Raw genomic sequence first — 17584 nt, forward strand, 5'->3', positions numbered from 1 at the left:
AGTACGAGTCCATGTGGGCCTAGCTGAGCAAGAGATTGAGTTTCACGTCCTGGATGTACTGGGTACCTTTAACCTGCTATTAGGGAGGCCTTGGTTACATCACGTGAAGGCTGTGTCCTCTACTCTCCATCAAATGTTGAAGTACCCTCACGGGGGAGGAGTAGCAATTGTTTTTGGAAACTCATCCATCAATCCGCCTTTAGAGGTGACTACGCCAGTCCTAGAAATCAACCATGGTGATGAAGATGTATTCCTATTGGGATTCACTCTAGCTAAAGCCCAAGTAGTGCAGACCATTTTGGCCGTGGACGAAGGCATGTATGTCAGTGTCCAGTCCATATACTTTATGAACAAGCTGTGGTATGTTCCGAGAATGGGACTTAGAAAGAGCAGACAGAAAGGTGTTGTAACATCGGCAGAGGTGCCACACAACCCACAAACTTTTGGACTGGGCTATGTGCCCACCAAAAAGGACTGGATAAGGAAAGGAGAAGAGATGGAGGGCAGAGCCAAGGCCAAAGGAGCTGGGAAGTATTATGAGCTCATCCACAGGCCAATCCGAGGGATGCTCAATGGCCGTTTTGTTCGAGAGGGAGAGGATTTCCCTTTTTGTGGCTTTCCTGAGCCTTGGGTAAATTCCTCAAAGAAGCGCATCCCCGGATTTGAGATTTTGTTTGATCTGTAGCTACAGGACAGTGATGAGAAAAGGGCTAAACCAAGCATCAAAGCTAGCCAAAGCACGAAAAGATGACTTAGACAACATCGAGGTTGAAGTGGGGGCAGCACTGGCCAATCTCCTAACAGATCCTACGGCCGACCTAGAGAACTTGGGGGATAACTTTACTGTTTCCATGATCGGGGAAGAACTGGGTGTGGACCCAATCTCTGGAATTTTGGATTTATCGAGAGCACCACGTCTTACTTGGCAGTTGGAGGAAGGCTTTCTTTCTAGTTTTGAATCGGGTAATGAGCCAAAATCTGATTCCACTGAGTCTGTGGAGTCAGGATCATATACGAGTTCTTTGGGGTCAGAGTCTGGTATTTCTGGGGATGGTAACCCAGATACCAAAGTCCTGTCTAGGTCTTCATTCAGCTTTTCTTTTGAGCCTATAACCGAAGATCTGGACCTTTTGAATGAGAACTCTGCGGATTCTGTGTACTTTTCCTTGCCGCTTATTTATTGCATTGACCAAGTTTTTCAGAATTTTAATGAAAACGGAGAGGAATAAATTCTTCTGGCTTTGAAACACTTGATTAATCGAGAGGAGGAAAGGTTTCCTAAGCCTTGTTTTGATAAAATCATTGCCATTAATGTGGGTACTGAGAAGGATCCACGCTTGATCCAAATAGGGTCCATGTTGTCTTCGGGAGAACGCGAGCGTTTAATTACTTTATTAAAAGATTTCAAACATGTTTTCACGTGGTCCTACGAAGACATGCCTGGAATCGATCCAAAGATTGTACAACATCAGATCCCTCTCGACCTTGTGGCCCGACTAGTCAAGTAGAAGTTGTGCAAAATTCGTCCGAATTGATGCAGGATTCTTGTTAGTATTTGAGTATCCGACCTGGTTGGCCAATATTGTCCCAGTGCCGAAGAAGGATGGCAGAATCCGAGTTTGTGTCAACTTTCAGGACTTGAACAGAGCCAGCCTGAATGATGACTTTTCACTGTCACATATTGATGAGCTGGTAGATTTCACCGCGGGCCATGTATTGTTTTTCTTTATGGATGGGTTTTCTGGGTACAACCAGATTTTGATGGCACCGAAGGACCGGAAAAAGACGACTTTCACCACACCATGGGGTACATACTGCTACCGAGTCATGTTGTTTGGGTTAAAAAATGCTGGGGCTACCTATCAGAGGGCTGCGACCACTATTCTGCATGATATGATCCACAAAGAGGTTAAGGTGTACGTGGATGACATGATTGTCAAATTCAATGAGTAAGAAGGCCACTACACCGCACTAGAAAAATTCTTTCAACGGATCAAGGAATACAAGTTGAGGTTAAACCCGCAAAAATGCACCTTTCGGCGTAACGACAAGGAAAATGCTGGTGTTTCTGATCACACAGAGGGGAATTGAAGTAGATTCTTTCAAAATCAAGGCCATCCTAGAAATGTCACCACCAAGGGCTGAAAAGGGGGTGTGTGGCTTTCTGGGCAAAGTGCAATTCATAAGATGGTTTATTTCCAAATTAATCTTAACTTGTGAACCATTATTTGGTCTCTTAAAGAAAGGAAAGAAATTCTGATGGGACGATCGATGTCAGTTTGCCTTTGAGTAGGTTAAGTAATACCTCCAGAATCCGCTTGTGTTGTCATCACCAAAGTCGGGGAAGCCTTTGATTCTTTATTTGTCAGTGTCGGACTCGACCATGGGGTGTATGCTCGCTCAAGAATCTGAAGATAAGGTGGAGAAGGCCATCTATTACTTGAGCAAGAAGATGCTAGGCTATGAAGCCCGCTAGACTTCCCTAGAAAAAGCTTGTTTAGCCTTGGTATGGGCTACTAGGAAGTTGAGGCACTACTTGTTAGCTCACTCCGTAATCCTAGTTTCGAGATTAGATTCCATCAAATATCTCTTTGAAAAACTAGCACTTATGGGTAGGCTAGCTCGTTGGCTACTTCTTCTCTCTGAATTTGATCTCAAATATGTTATGCACAAGTTCGTTAAAAGAAGAGCTATAGCAGAATTCCTGGCAGACCACCCGGTAGAAGGAGATGAGGCAGTGGAATACTTGTTCCCAGATGAAGATATTCTGCAAATTAATGAGGAAACTTGGACAATCTATTTTGATGGAGCATCCAATCATTACGGTTATGGAATAGGTGTGTTGTTGATAGCACCTGATGATTTCCATAGACCCTTAGCCTTCAAATTCTGGTTCAAAGTGTCCAACAACGAAGCAGAATATGAAGCGTGTATTGCTGGTTTGGAAGCTACCCTAGAACTGGAGGTAATAAAGTTGGATGTCATTAGGGACTCAAACTTGGCTGTCTCTCAAGCAAACAGAGACTGGAGAGTCAAAGAAGAGAAGATGAAGGCTTACCATCAGGCCCTGGATATGTTGATTCCAAGGTTTGAAAAACTAATATTCACGCACCTGCTAAGAGAGAACAACCGGTTCGCTGAGGCACTAACAACTTTATCTTCTATGGTAGACATCCCGTTGGGAGTGAAGATGCGTCCAATTATTATCGAACAGAAATACACACCGGCTTATGAGACTATTGCCACAATAGATGATGTGCAAGACAAAAACCCCTGGTATTACAATATTTTGAACTTTCTGGAAAATGAGACATATCCACCAGGGGCAAATGCTTAGGACAAACGGGGAATATGGCGTCTGGCCATCCAATTTGTCATCTGCGGGGGTAAATTGTATAAAAGAGGTCATCTGGGAACGCACAAGCTGTGTGTAGAGGAAGATAAATCGAAGCGCCACATGGAGGCTATCCACGGAGGAGAGTGTGGGGCACACATGAATAATGTGATGCTAGCCTGGAAGATCCTCAGACAAGGTTATTACTAGTCAACCATGAAGGAGGATTGCATTGATTTTGTATGGCGATGCCGCAAATGTCAAATTCGTGCTAATCGCATGAACATTCCACCTTTTAAGCTTTATAACATGACTTCACCATGGCCTTTCTCAGTGCTATCTCACCAAAGGGGTTATCGGTGCTATCTCACCAAAGGGGTCAAATAGGCACGAGTTCATTTTGGTGGCAATTGACTACTTTACAAAGTGGGTGGAAGCTCAGTCCTATGTGGTGTTGAAAGCGTCGCATATAGCCAAATTCATCAGAAATAACATCATCTGCCCGCATGGAGTTTCGAATAAGATCATATCAGATAACGGCTCACACTTTAAGAAAGAGGTGGTGGATCTGCTTAAGAAATACAACGTGGCTTTTCATAAGTCATCGACATACAGACCATAGACTAATGGAGCTGTTGAGGCTGCTAATAAGAATATCAAAAACATCTTGGGGAAGATGGTGGAAACATACAGGGACTGGTTGGATAAACTGCCATTCGCGCTTTGGGGCTACAGAAGCTCAATTCGAACATTTACAAGGACAACCACCTATTCTCTTATCTATGGGATGGACGTTGTTCTGCCATTTGAAATTAAAGTGTTGTCGTTGTGAGTTATGGCCGAATGTCAGATAGCGGAGGTGGACTGGCAACAAAGTAGATTTGAGGAGTTATTATTGTTTGATAAGAGAAGACTAAGGGCATTGTATCATGTCCAGGGCTACCAACGCCGAATTGCTAGGGATTTTAATAAGAAAGTTAAGTCCAGAAATCTCAAGGAATGAGACATGGTACAGAAAGACAGCTGGGCTCCTATTCATGACCTTAGGGACAAGTTCAGACCTAATTGGACTAGTTCTTATATCATCAAGTCAATCTAGTCAGGAGGAGCGATTATTCTTATGGACTTGGATGACCTGAAATTTTCACAGTCAATCAATATGGACAAGTTGAAGAAATACTATCCCTGAAAGGCTTGCTAGGCCAAAAATCCAGAAGAGCAACCTAGGCAAAAGTTAGAGCATGAAAAATTAGAAATAAAGAAAAACTGAGCTCACAAGGTTGAAAACCCTAAAGGGCGACCTTGGAAAAAGTTAGAGCACAAAAGGAGAGAGTTAATACTCGAGTGAACCTGAACCGAACTATGTAAGGCCTGATTCTCATCTTTGGGATATGTAGGCAACTTCATCTTGAAGTTCGACCGTAACCAACTTTAACTCAATTGTCCTATTCGTTCATATTTGATCAGGCCATCTTTTTCCATTATCAGTTAGCTCAGTTGTGTGATCTTTATGTTGGTAAAAGGGCTGGTATGGCAGATACAGTTATTAGCAGTTGTGATCTGTTGATTCGGGACTGTACATCTTGAGGGTTGATTCTATGTGTGTCATGGTGATCATTCCCAAAAATGGTTTTGAAAATTTTTAATAAAAGTTGATTTTGTTCAAAATTTTACTTTTTGACAACTCGGACCATTTTGGGACCAAAAGGAAAATTTTTAGTGCTCGTAACTCTAATTCTATTGATTTCAACACAAGTACATTCTCTAACTTTCTGATTTACATCAAAGTTGCTTTTACATCATAAAACTTGAAAAGAGAGGTCAAAGCAATAAACTAGGGGTATAGATAAGTCAGGTGGTTCTACGCTCTCTGCTCGTGCTTGCGGAAGTCTCTACAACCAAAATTGGCCCAACATGTGCTTTGTCCTCAAGCCAAGCCAAACACTCACTAGTAGAAAGGGCATAACTGAAGTTAGGGGCAGGGGCCAGAAGCTCTCTCGTCCCTTCAAGTAGTCAGGTACCGAGGCCTTTGGCGGAAAAAGTAAGTTTTGGCCAAGTACTCGGGGTACGGGTCCACTACTTTCAGCTTATCCATGAGCCATACCTGGGAGGGGATGAAAAATAAGAGAGATTAAAGAATAGAGAGATGTACATTGAGAGAAAAGTAAGAAAAGGGGTTTAGAGATGAAAATAGAGAGTGAGTGTCGAGTGATGTGAGGAATCATAAATAGAAAAGGGTGGGAAATAATACCTGAAGACGTAGCGGACTCCCGGCAGATCGGGTCTCGCCGATGAAAGGCTTCCAAACCCATCAGGGTCTCGACCAGTGCTAAACTAATGCAGCTCTTACCCTCTTTTAGGCATTGGGCCGCCTCAATCAACCTAATGCTGGCTTTGCCGCAATTAGGGGCAAAAAGGAAGTGTGCGAGTAAACATAAGCATAGGTGTAGACGTCCCCCGAACGCCCCGGGAGGGAAATCCTATTTCGTTCTGTTTGGGCACACTACAGTTCAGGACTCAAATTGTCACGGTTCTAAATCTGAACCAAAGAGTCCAAATCCGGCAAATCGTTTTGAGAAAATAGATTTTTAGAAAGAAGTGCCAAACATGGACTGTTTTACCAGATACAGAGTCGCCACCTAAATATTTTTTATGGGGGAATTTAGGAAACCCTGACTCGTTTGCCTAAGGCCACGTGTCCGTCATCACCAAAGTTGCCTCGGCTCGGGAACTTGGGTACGATTGGGGAAGGTCAGCTATGAGCACCCCCTCTTGCCCAATCAAAGATCGGCCTCTACTAACCATGATATCTATTTTTGAAAACATTATGCGTTCTTATTCCGATTAATTAGCTAATCTTACTATGTGATGCGCACAACACAAAAGTATAGACTAGATCGCCTAATTTGGAACAAAGCATCGCATATCTGTTTGTTTGGAAATTGGTTTGAAATTTGCTACTCGCAAGTAGGCTAAAACATGGATTTCGACTAGTTGTTCCAACTCAAACAATCCAACCATCACCCACAGGCATTCAGGCAGTTATAACACATAAGCACATAGGCTCATGGTAAGCATGCTATCATGGCAACACTTACATTTATGCAAGGATGCTAAAACATAAATGCTTACCGAGTACTCCAAGCCAAAACATAAACTAGTTAATAATCATATGCATGATCCTAGTTCATGTTAAGATGGCTAATGGAACACATGCAAGATGCAACCACAATAGGATCGGCTATTCTAAGATGGCATATGACGATGTTACAACTAACACGTATTCAACTTGGAATTGAAATACAGTGCAGTTAGTATGATGCGCCGAGCCCGGTGCATGCAATACTGACGAATGAATGCACGCATGCATAGCATAAGGTATGCTAAATTAAATATGCCCTAGTACTAACCATCAAAAGCAGGTAAGTAAAAGGGAGAAAGAAGTGGGGGTTGGAAGACATGCACGCACACATCCACACTTATTACACATTCGCCCTTGTTCGGAGGGACCAAAAGAATAATACAAATTAAACAAATAATTAACTACTCTAGCTAATTAAATATTACAAAGTTTCTAATTAATTAAAAAGTTAAATACAGCAGGAAAGTGGCCGCAGCCCGGCCTCGGAATGATGGCATGATGCATGCTCGGTTCGCCTCGGCTGGAAACCCGGTACCATGCCACTGTTTACACTGCTCTGCTCCTTTGAAATTTATGAAAGTTTCCAGAATCCTTCTGAATCACTCCCTGAGTGTTGTGGAATATCACTGGCCACAATTTAAATCCACCGGCCATGGGAGTAGATTTATCAACCAAATATTGAACCACCGGCTGGACACTGTTGGTCGGTCGGCACCAAGAGTGGTCGGCCGGCCATTTCTTTCTGCAGAGCCCTGTTTTGACAGTAGCAGAGGACAGACAGTGCATGGTATGGAATTTTCAAAGCAATATGTGCATGGCCACTCTCCCTATCATGCTGTGGGCTCAAGGGAGTTTGGTACTCGACCCTCGGACCACCAATCGCGCATTTCGATGCGTGATGGTCCAAGAAGTCAAGTGTGCATTTCAATGTGAATGAATGCAACAAAACATATGAGTGTTACACGCCCTATCATGTTGAGATCAAGCACATCGACGACCGAGGATTGAGGCGCATTACGTCACTTTGAGTACGAACGCCCCTCATTCCTCATGCTTGGTTTGACACCCCAAACCAAGCAAAATGTAATGCAAGTGTGCAATGTGACTCAAGTATGCAACATGTCTCAAGCATGCAACATGAGGCTAAGGTAACAAATATGCCAAGTGCAATGTGCCAAACATGCAAGATACAATGCAATGCAACCTATCATGCCAGCTAGGATATGGAATACAACTAGCTAAACAACATGCAAATGTGCAAAGATGAGACAATGCAAGTATGGACCCAAAGTAATGCAACATGTCAAAACATGCAATGGTGAGCTTAAACCGAAATTGGGAGACCTCAGCCCATCCTAAAACAATGGCCGAAATGATGGGTGAAGGCAACAAAAATGCAAAGCAAACAAGCTTACTAATTGGTCCATTACTTAGACCACGATGCACAACCTTCAAGCATGAGTGAAATGCAATGAATATGAGGATATGGCATTATAATAAACTCTGAAATCTCATGAGGAGTGATGCCAACTCAAACAAAACATGCAAGTAAGGCATGCAATGGGGCCCCAAACTTGAGGCCAACAAGGGGGTTCAAACCATAGCTATGACAACCAAACCCCAAAGGACCAAAATGACTAAAAACAGTCCTAGGGCATTCCAAAATAAGACTAGAACATGCATGGAACATGATCAAAACATGCCAAGAAATGGGCCCAAAACAAAAGGCATTCAAAGCCACGAAATGGAGCATTGCCCTACACCCACCCTAACCAAACATGGAATGGACTAGACAACCAAAAACAGAGTTTTAATACATCAAAATGCACCCCAAAACCCATTGATATGGCAGCCCAAACCTCAAACACATAGGCATACACCAAGGCCCTAACATGGAGCAAAAGGTCACATCTCTTCAAGGCATTGAAAGGGTAGCAAATGCAAGCATGTAAGCACAAAACATGGACTGAAATGGCATAATAAGTGATTCCAAATCACTGAAATAGCCTAGGTAATGCAAGCCAATGACTCACACACTCAAGGCTCATAAGCCAAAACGCAAAGAGGCTATATCAAACATGGCAAACATGATCAAATCAGCACCCAACAGACCTTAAGCATGATGAAATATGACCAAAAGCTTCATGAAGTCAAGCTAGAATATGCAAGGATGGAGGTCTAAAGGCAAGATGCATTTGTAGGCAAAATGGAGGAATACAAGGCAAGTATATTATACATGCAAGGGGTCAATAAACCAACATAGGAAAGAGGTAAAACATGTTAAATAAACTCCAAATAGCCTCTAAAACAAGACCAAACAAAACTAAGCATGCATGCTACCCTTATGAGCCAAGACATGAACAAATGAGACACAAAGGGAGAGGGGTGTCCCTTCCCTATGCAAGGCTTCAAAACCTCTTCTTCACCACTGAAAATCCTCTGCATTTCAGTGGTGAGAAGGCTAATGCACAAAAGTATTCAAAGCTCAACCAAAAAAGGCACAAAAGGTGCCAAACAAGGTCTAAGAGGAGGAGGTCGACCCCAAACACAAAAGAGACCATAATGAAACATCTTAAGCATGAAAAATTAGAGTTTTTATCAGTTATACACTAAGCTCAAAACAGCATGCAAAGTAGGTTAAAAACTAGTGCAAGATTGGGGAATATAAAGTAATAGTGTTTACCCTTGAAGAACACTTCAAGAACAGCAAGTCCAGCCCCCTTTTTCTGATCAAAACCAACTCAAAACTCAAAGAACAAACTCTTAACACCTCGAAAATCGAAGTATGGTGTAATACTAGCTGTTTTAGTGCAAAACTAAGAACAAAACACCCTTTTAGGCCCTCTAACACACACAAATGAAGAGAGAGAGGGAGATATAGAGAGAGAGTGGTGTATATATGCTATATAACTCTGATTTGCTGAACCTCTTCATAGGAGAAGGAAGGCTTCCTTTTATAGAGGAAGACAAAGGGCTAAGCTTCTAAGAGAAGCTAATACAAAGGGTCAAGGGGGGTTAAGCTTCTCAAGGAAGCTAACTCAAAGGTTCAAGCTTCTTGAGGAAGCTAAGACAAAGGTCCAAGCTTCCTCAAGAAGCTTAAGAAAAAGGTGCAAGCTTCTCCAAGAAGCTTTGAACAAAAGGGTGCAAACGGGGCAAATCCTCCATACACATGTATGGAGGACAAGTCCGTGCACTCCAGCTGGCACAGCTGGCATGCACCATGCTTGAAAAAGGCGAAAATGAGGTATCGGCCAGAAAAGGAGTCAATCAGCCAAATGAATGGTCGGCTAACCACACAAAAAAGCCGATACACTAAGGGAATACTGACCGACCAAACATTTGGTCGGTAGAAAAAAAAGAAAGGCTGTGGCATGATGCCACGGCCGGTGGGTTTTAGGGATGGCTAACAAGCCTCTTCCCACCCTTAGAAGCACAAAACACAAGTCCTTGGTGCAAAACCAAGCACAGAATAGGCAAGTTAAGAGATCCTGAGACAAGGCGCGCGGCCGAGGCCTCCAGGAACTCAAAACGAACACGAACATGGATGATCACCGAGCGTTCAAACGGTGACGTCCAAGTCTTGAGGACCGTCAAAAATGGGGTGTCTATAGTTGCCCCTCTTTGACAGAACTCGAAAGTCATAACAATGACGGGAGTGAATGTCAAAGCCCAGAGACGACCCATTTTTGACAAGGCAGAAAACTTAGACAAACATGCAAGACAATAAAGATATGTGCCCGAAGGCGGGGGAAAAATGGAACTGACAATGCAAGAAGCCGAACATACTCATGATCATGCAAAGAAAGCTATAACGAAGCATAACATGCAACAGTTTTAAGCAAGAACCAAGCTACATTACAATGTAGAAAGGACGTAAGAGAATTATTCAATTCTCGATAAGTCTCACACGGAGAATATAATACCTGTGCGGCTCGTCTGGGTGCACTAGCTTTAAATGAACCGTACATACAATATCGTGCCTGAAAGAGAAAGAAAACTTAACAGGTACGATATCGTTAGCAACATGTATGACAATGCAATTGAAAGTGCATGACAACGCAAACCGAGCAGGAAGCGTAACAATGCGACTTGGGGCAAGCATAACAATGCAATGAAGGAGCAAACACATGTAAGTAAAGAACACGTGACAACGTGCACAATGCATGAAGATGGAACTTGAACACATGTAAGTAAAGCATAACGCGACAATGCATGCAATGTGTATAAAAGGGAACTTGAACACATGTAAGTAAAGCATAACGCGACAACGCATGCAATGTGTATAAAAGGAACTTGAACACATGTAAGTAAAGCATAACGCGACAACGCATGCAATGTGTATAAAAGGGAACTTGAACACATGTAAGTAAAGCATAACGTGACAACGCATGCAATGTGTATAAAAAGGAACTTGAACACATGTAAGTAAAGCATAATACGACAACGCATGCAATGTGTATAAGAGGAAACTTGAACACATGTAAGTAAAGCATAACGCGATAACGCATGCAATGTGTATAAAAGGGGACTGAACACATGTAAGTAAAGCATAACGCGACAACGCATGCAATGTGTATAAAAGGAAACTTGAACACATGTAAGTAAAGCATAACGCGACAACGCATGCAATGTGTATAAAAGGGGACTGAACACATGTAAGTAAAGCATAACGCGACAACGCATGTAATGTGTATGAAAGGACGCGTAACGTGCGCGACAATTAGAGTCAGAACAAAGCAATGCAATTCAACATAATTGAAGCGATTTGTGGAATTCGCAAGATAGAAAAAGGATGTGGGAAGGGATGATCCTTGCACACACCGAGTATCGCTCATAGAAAACACGGCTTGAGGTCAACTCAAAGGTCTACTAATGTTCCAAAAAGTGTACTGCCTTGCACTGTCTTGAGTAATGAAGGTGCCAAACCACATAATTGACCCGAACCAGGGCGCGGGATGTGCATTATCCGCAAGGGGAGGTTACCGGTATCAATCCCGATACTCTGCTGCCCTGCTCTCCTCTTGCTTTGCTTTCCTTTTCTTGGTAGTTTAAGCACATTGCACTGCCTCAGGCAGGTTTTCAAAACTGTATATTTTTGCAAAAGACATGATGGAAATGAAACAGCTATTTCGTTCAAAAAGGTGTTACATTTGTACTTTCTACGCATCGCATCGCATTGCGTGGTATCACATAACAATGTGAATGAAATTGAACTTTGTTTGAAAATCAAGCGTTTGCCTCGTAATAATCAAGTAGTGAACCGACTAACAACTCGATAAGCTAACCAAGTGCGAGTACAACTCGATAAGCAAAGCAAAAACTAAAAGAAATGTGACATACAACTCGATAAGCAAATGGGCACGACTTCATAAAAATCAAACCTTGGAGGGCATTGGAAGTGGTGCCAGTCCCAAATTTCCAGCATGTTCAATACACAAACAGCTCGGGGAACAAGAAGAAGACCACCAGCCACAGGGGAAAGCCATCGGCCTCAAGAAATGGCCATCGGCCAACAGCTTTGACAAATCGACCAAATATTGTGGTCGGTCGGCACTACTTTTGGCCGGCCAGCTATGAATGGCAAGAACCACCAGAATGCTGACACTTGTCCTCCACTCACATCTTATCCCCTACAAAAAAACCTCAGCTTCGTAGTTTTTCTCAATCCAACACTGATTTGCTCCAAATGAAAGAGTTTCTTGCCCAGAATCTCACAACTTGGATTGTCAACTTGGACGGCTCGAAAAAGCTGAATTTCTGGGGCTTTGATATAAACGCACTTTTCACTCTGAGTCGTACTCTGCTGCATTTTCCGTTTCTCCATGCCGCGGGCAACGTTTTGGAATCCGGTAACACATGTCTTTAGCTTTGGCAGGCAAGAGGTGTGTCCTACCTTCGAAGATTTCCAAGCTTTGATGGAATCTAAGCGCAATGAAGAAGTCTTGCCTCAGCTTCGCTTTGGCCACGCCCAAGCCTTAGGGCGAATGTGTGGGCTCACAATGCACGATGTTCGCCCTTTGATTTGTGACGGAATGCTGGATGTTCCGAGTTTGATTTGCCGATTTTCTGATGTCGGTGACCGCGGTGACCATCATTGGCAAGGCTTTCGATGACATGCCCTTTGTTTATGCATGCTATCTCATTTCTTGTTTGTATCAGGCTCCGGAGGATCTAATGTCCGGTTGATTGAGGTTGCCCAAGGTTTGAAGGAGGGCAAAAGCAGCATTGTCATGATATTGGCTGAAACATTGATGGGCTTGGACGCTTTCCATTGCCGAGAAATGACCAGATTTGCGGGGAGTCCACTACTGTTGCAGGTAATGTTTCCCACCCAATCTCACATTTGTATTGCTCACATCACTCGGCCCTCAGGCTCAGTTTTTCTCACAAAACCCTTTTCTTACTTTTCTCTCATCGTACATCTCTCTATTCTTTATTCTCTCATTTTTCATCCCTTTCCAGGTGTGGTTAATGGATAAGTTGCAGGTTGTGGACTCTTGCCTAGCATACTCAGCTCGCGGCTACTTCTTCCGGCAACGCCTAGTCGATGCCCTTGATGAGGGATGGTGGTTCGATTGGATGTGCAACTTGTCTATGGACCGCATTGCCTGGCGGTGCCCTTGGCTCAACCTACCGGCAATGAGTTACAGCATGTCCCGGTAGACCGGGATTCAGTTGATTGGCTTGACTCACTATGTATTCTATTTCCCGTTCCGGTTCCAGCGCCAGTTTGGCCATGATCAGATTTGCCCGGTAGAGGAGATAGAGTACCCTGCTGCATTCCCAGCCCGAGGCGCACAGCTTGCCCGGTATGCCACAGCGTGAAGGACTAGAGAGCTCCTGGCCCCCGCTCCTAGTTTTAGTTGCACTTTGTCTAATGAGTGCATAGATTGGCTCAATGAAGAGGCACAGATTGGGCCCAGCTTGGCATCAGAGGCTTCCACCAGCTCTGGGAGGGGGCGCAAGAACACCTGACTTATCTATGCCTCGGATTTATTGCTTTATTAGTACTTTCAAGTTTTCTTTATGAATATAATAAAAAAGCAACTTCAATTTGTATGCAAGAGCAGGGGAACTCTGTATTGAAATCAATGAAATTGAAGGTTGTGGGTACTGAAAATTCTCTACTTTGGTCCAAAAATGGTCTAAGTTGTAAAAAGATTAATTTGAACAAAGTCAACTTTTATTAAAACTTTTCAAAACCATTTTTGATATGGATCAGAACTGGACACACCTGAGATCTGTCACTGAGATGCACAACCCCGGATCCCAGCAACTGGAAAGTTGCCCCTAGTCTGAATAGCACTGTACCGGAGATCACTACCAGAGCTTTTGAATGCTGAATAGTCAAAGATGACCGAGGTGATCAAATGGACAAAGTTGATCGGGGAAAAAGTTTATGGCTGAACTTCAGGATGAAGTTGCCTACATATCCCAAAGATGGGAATCAAGCCTTATGTAGTTCAGGCTCAGGTTCACTCGTGTATTTTCACTCTCCTTTTGCGCTCTAACTTTTGCCAAGGCCGCCCTTTGCGGGTTTTCAACTTTGCGAGCTCAATTTTTTATAATTTCAAATTTTCTGTGCTCTAACTTTTGCCTAGGTCCCCCTTTCGGGTTTTCGGCCTAGCGAGCCTCTCAGGGGTAATATTTCTTCAACTTGTCCTTATTGATCGGCTGTGAAAACTCTAGGTCATCTAGGTCCATCAGAACCACAGCTCCACCTGACCATATAGATTTGATGATGTAGGGACCGGTCCAATTGGGTCTGAACTTGCCCCTTGGGTCGTGGATGGGAGCTCGGTTGTCCTTTAGCGCCAAATCTCCTTCTTTCAAATTCCTGGACTTAACTTTCTTGTTGAAAGCCCGGGCAATTCTGCGCTGATAGCCTTGAACATGGTACAGTGCTTTCAGTCTTCTCTCATCAAAGAGCATGAGTTCTTCAAATCTGCTCTGCTGCCAATCTGCTTCAGCTATCTGACACTCAACCAATACTCGCAAAGACGGAACCTCAATTTCAATAGGTAGAATGGCCTCCATCCCATAAACCAACAAATACGGAGTCGCCCCAGTTGAAGATCTAATTGAAGTCCTGTAGCTCCACAGAGCAAACGGTAACTTTTCTGGCCAATCCCGGTAGGTTTCCACCATCTTCTGTAGTATGTTTGATATTCTTGTTGGCGGCCTCAACCGCTCCATTGGTCTACGGCCGGTATGTGGATGACTTATGAAAAGCCACATTGTATTTTTTCAACAAGTCAATCACTTCCTTCTTGAAGTGGGAACCGTTATCTGAAATGACCTCGTTTGGGACCCCATAACGACAGATGATGTTGTTTCCGATAAACTTTGCAACGTGCGACGCCTTCAACACCGCATAAGATTGGGCCTCAACCCACTTCGTGAAATAATCTATCGCGACTAGGATGAACTCATGCCCATTTGACCCCTTCGAAGTAACAGCTCTAATCACATCAATTCCCCAAACTGAAAATGGCCATGGCAAAGTCATGTTGTACAGCTTCGACGGCGGGATGTTCATGCGGTTTGCATGGATTTGACATTTGTGGCATCGTCGAACAAAGCCGATACAATCCTCCCCCATGGTAGACCAGTAGTAACCCTGTCTGAGGATCTTTCGGGCCAGCATTACCCTGTTCATATGCGCTCTGCATTCTCCCCCATGGATGGCCTCCATTAGGTGCTTTGACTCTTCAGCTTCAACATATAGCTTATGCATTTCCAGATGACCTATCTTATACAATTTACCTCCGCAGATGATGAACTGAATGGCCATTCTTCTGATTGCCCTTTTATCCTTGGCATTTACCCCTAGTGGATATGCTTCCCTCTCTAAGAAATTCCAAATATCGTAATACTAGGGGTTCTCATCTTAGACCTCATCTATAGCAGTAATCGACTCGTAAGTCGGCACGAATTTCTGGTCGACAATGATTGGACGCATCCGGACTCCAAACGGGATGTTTATCATGGAAGATAGAGTTGCTAGTGAATCTGCGAACCTGTTGTTTTCTCTTGGTAGATGAGTGAAGTTTAGCTTCTCAAACCGAGGAATTAACAAGTCCAAGGTCTGGTGATACATCATCATCTTTTCTTCTTTGACTTTCCAGTCTCCTTTTGTTTGAGACACAACAAGGTTCGAGTCCCCGATGACGTCTAACCATTTTGCCCCTAGTTCCAGGGCTGCTTCTAGACCGGCAATGCACGCCTCATATTCTATTTCGTTGTTTGAGACTTTGAATCGGAGTTTGAATGCTAGAGGGATACGGGAATTGTCGGGTGCTATCAGCAACACTCATATCCCATACCCGTACTGATTTGATGCTCTGTCAAAGTATATCGTCCAAGTTTTATCGTCGATATGCGAAATGGCCTCATCTAGGAATAAGTACTCAACTGCTTCACCCCCTTCCACCGGATGATCGCCTAAGAATTCTGCTACTGCTCTTCCTTTAACTGACTTGCGCGTCACATATTTCAGATTGAATTCGGAAAGCAACAGCAACCAACGAGCCAGTCTACCCATAAGTGCTGGTTTCTTGAAAAGATATTTGATGGGATCCAGTCGTGAAACCAACATTACGGAGTGAGCTAATAGGTAGTGCCACAACTTCATGGTAGCCCATACCAAGGCCAAGCAAGCCTTTTCCAACGATGTGTAAGGGGTCTCATACTCTAGCATCTTCTTGCTCAGGTAATAGATGGCTCTCTCCACCTTGTCCTCAGACTCTTGCGCGAGCATGCAGCCCATTGTAGTCTCAGTTACTGATAGATACAAAATCAACAGTTTCCCTGGCTCAGGCAGTGACAACACGGGTGGGTTCTGTAAGTATTCCTTGATCTGTTCAAAAGCAGCTTGGCATCGGCCGTCCCACTGGAACTTCGTTCCTTTCTTCAGGAGACCAAAAAGTGGTTCACAAGTCAAGGTTAATTTTGAGATAAATCGTCTTATAAATTGCACTTTACCCAGAAAGCCTCGCACCTCCTTTTCAGTCTTAGGTGGTGGCATTTCTAAGATGGCCTTGATTTTGGAAAGGTCAACTTCGATGCCTCTCTGTGTAATCAGAAACCCCAGCATTTTCCCTGCTGTAACACCAAAAGTGCACTTCGAGGATTCAGCCGCAATCGAAACTCTCTGATCCTTTGGAAAAACTTTTGCAAGGCGGTGTAGTGGCCCTCTCTTTCTTTGGACTTGACAATCATGTCATCCACGTACACCTCTACCTCTTTGTGGATCATGTTGTGTAACATCGTGGTCGTGGCCCGTTGATATGTAGCTCCAGCGTTCTTCAACCCAAATGGCATTACTCTGTAGCAATATGTCCCCCACAGGGTGGTGAAAGCAGTCTTCTCCCGGTCCTTGGGTGCCATCACTATCTGATTGTAGCCTGAGAAACCATCCATGAACGAAAGCAAAGCATGCCCCACTGTGAAGTCCACTAACTCATCAATATGCGGCAAGGGAAAGTCATCCTTCGGACTAGCTTTGTTCAAATCCCTAAAATCCACGCACACCCGGATCCTGCCATCCTTTTTCTGCACTGGAACTATGTTGGCCAACCAAGTTGGGTATTCGGATACCAGCAGGAAACCTGCGCCAATTTGCTTGGTGACTTCTTCCTTAATCTTGAGAGCTCAGTCCGGGCGGATCCTTCTGAGTTTCTGTTTAACGGGTCGGGCCTTGGGGTCAAGAGGGATCCGGTGCTGTACAATCTCAGGATCGATTCTAGGCATGTCTTCGTAGGACCACGTGAAAACATCTTTGAAATCTTTTAATAAAACGACTAAGAGCTCGCATTCCTCCGAAGACAACGTGGACCCGATCTGGACCAGCCGCGAGTCCTTCTCAGTACCAATATTCACAGTAGTGATTTCATCCATTAAGGGTTTAACAAATCTCTCCTGCTCTTGTTCAATTAAGCATTGCAAAACCGGAGGAATTTCTTCCTCGTCATTTTTATCAAAATTTTGAAAGTCCTTATTTAAGCAATAAATCAAGGGCACAGAAAAGTACTCAGAAACCACATCTGTATCATTCTCATTAAGCACATCCAAACCGTTCGATTCTTCTGTTACAACAGACTCAAAAG

At 43.7% G+C, this 17584-nt stretch overlaps 1 protein-coding gene across 1 annotated transcript; it reads left to right on the forward strand.

Annotated features, from left to right (window-relative positions):
- Positions 1-2665: 2665 nt before the first annotated feature.
- LOC145820237 (uncharacterized) lies at positions 2666-3337 on the forward strand. The gene is made up of 2 exons (XM_082915295.1): positions 2666-2837; positions 2949-3337. Exons 1-2 carry the CDS (start codon positions 2666-2668, stop codon positions 3335-3337), a joined length of 561 nt encoding a protein of 186 aa, XP_082771421.1.
- The last annotated feature ends 14247 nt before the right edge of the window (positions 3338-17584 follow it).

This window comes from Camellia sinensis, chromosome 1 (assembly GCF_055761805.1).
Source record: "Camellia sinensis isolate YWXY chromosome 1, ASM5576180v1, whole genome shotgun sequence".
Lineage (NCBI taxonomy): Eukaryota > Viridiplantae > Streptophyta > Magnoliopsida > Ericales > Theaceae > Camellia > Camellia sinensis.

Bases quoted from the DNA above. Each gene is read 5' to 3' on its own strand.
- LOC145820237 (XM_082915295.1), top strand. From the start codon at position 2,666: ATGCACAAGTTCGTTAAAAGAAGAGCTATAGCAGAATTCCTGGCAGAC. The intron at 2,838-2,948 runs GTGTGTTGTTGA...CTGGTTTGGAAG, and splicing joins TCATTACGGTTATGGAATAG to CTACCCTAGAACTGGAGGTA.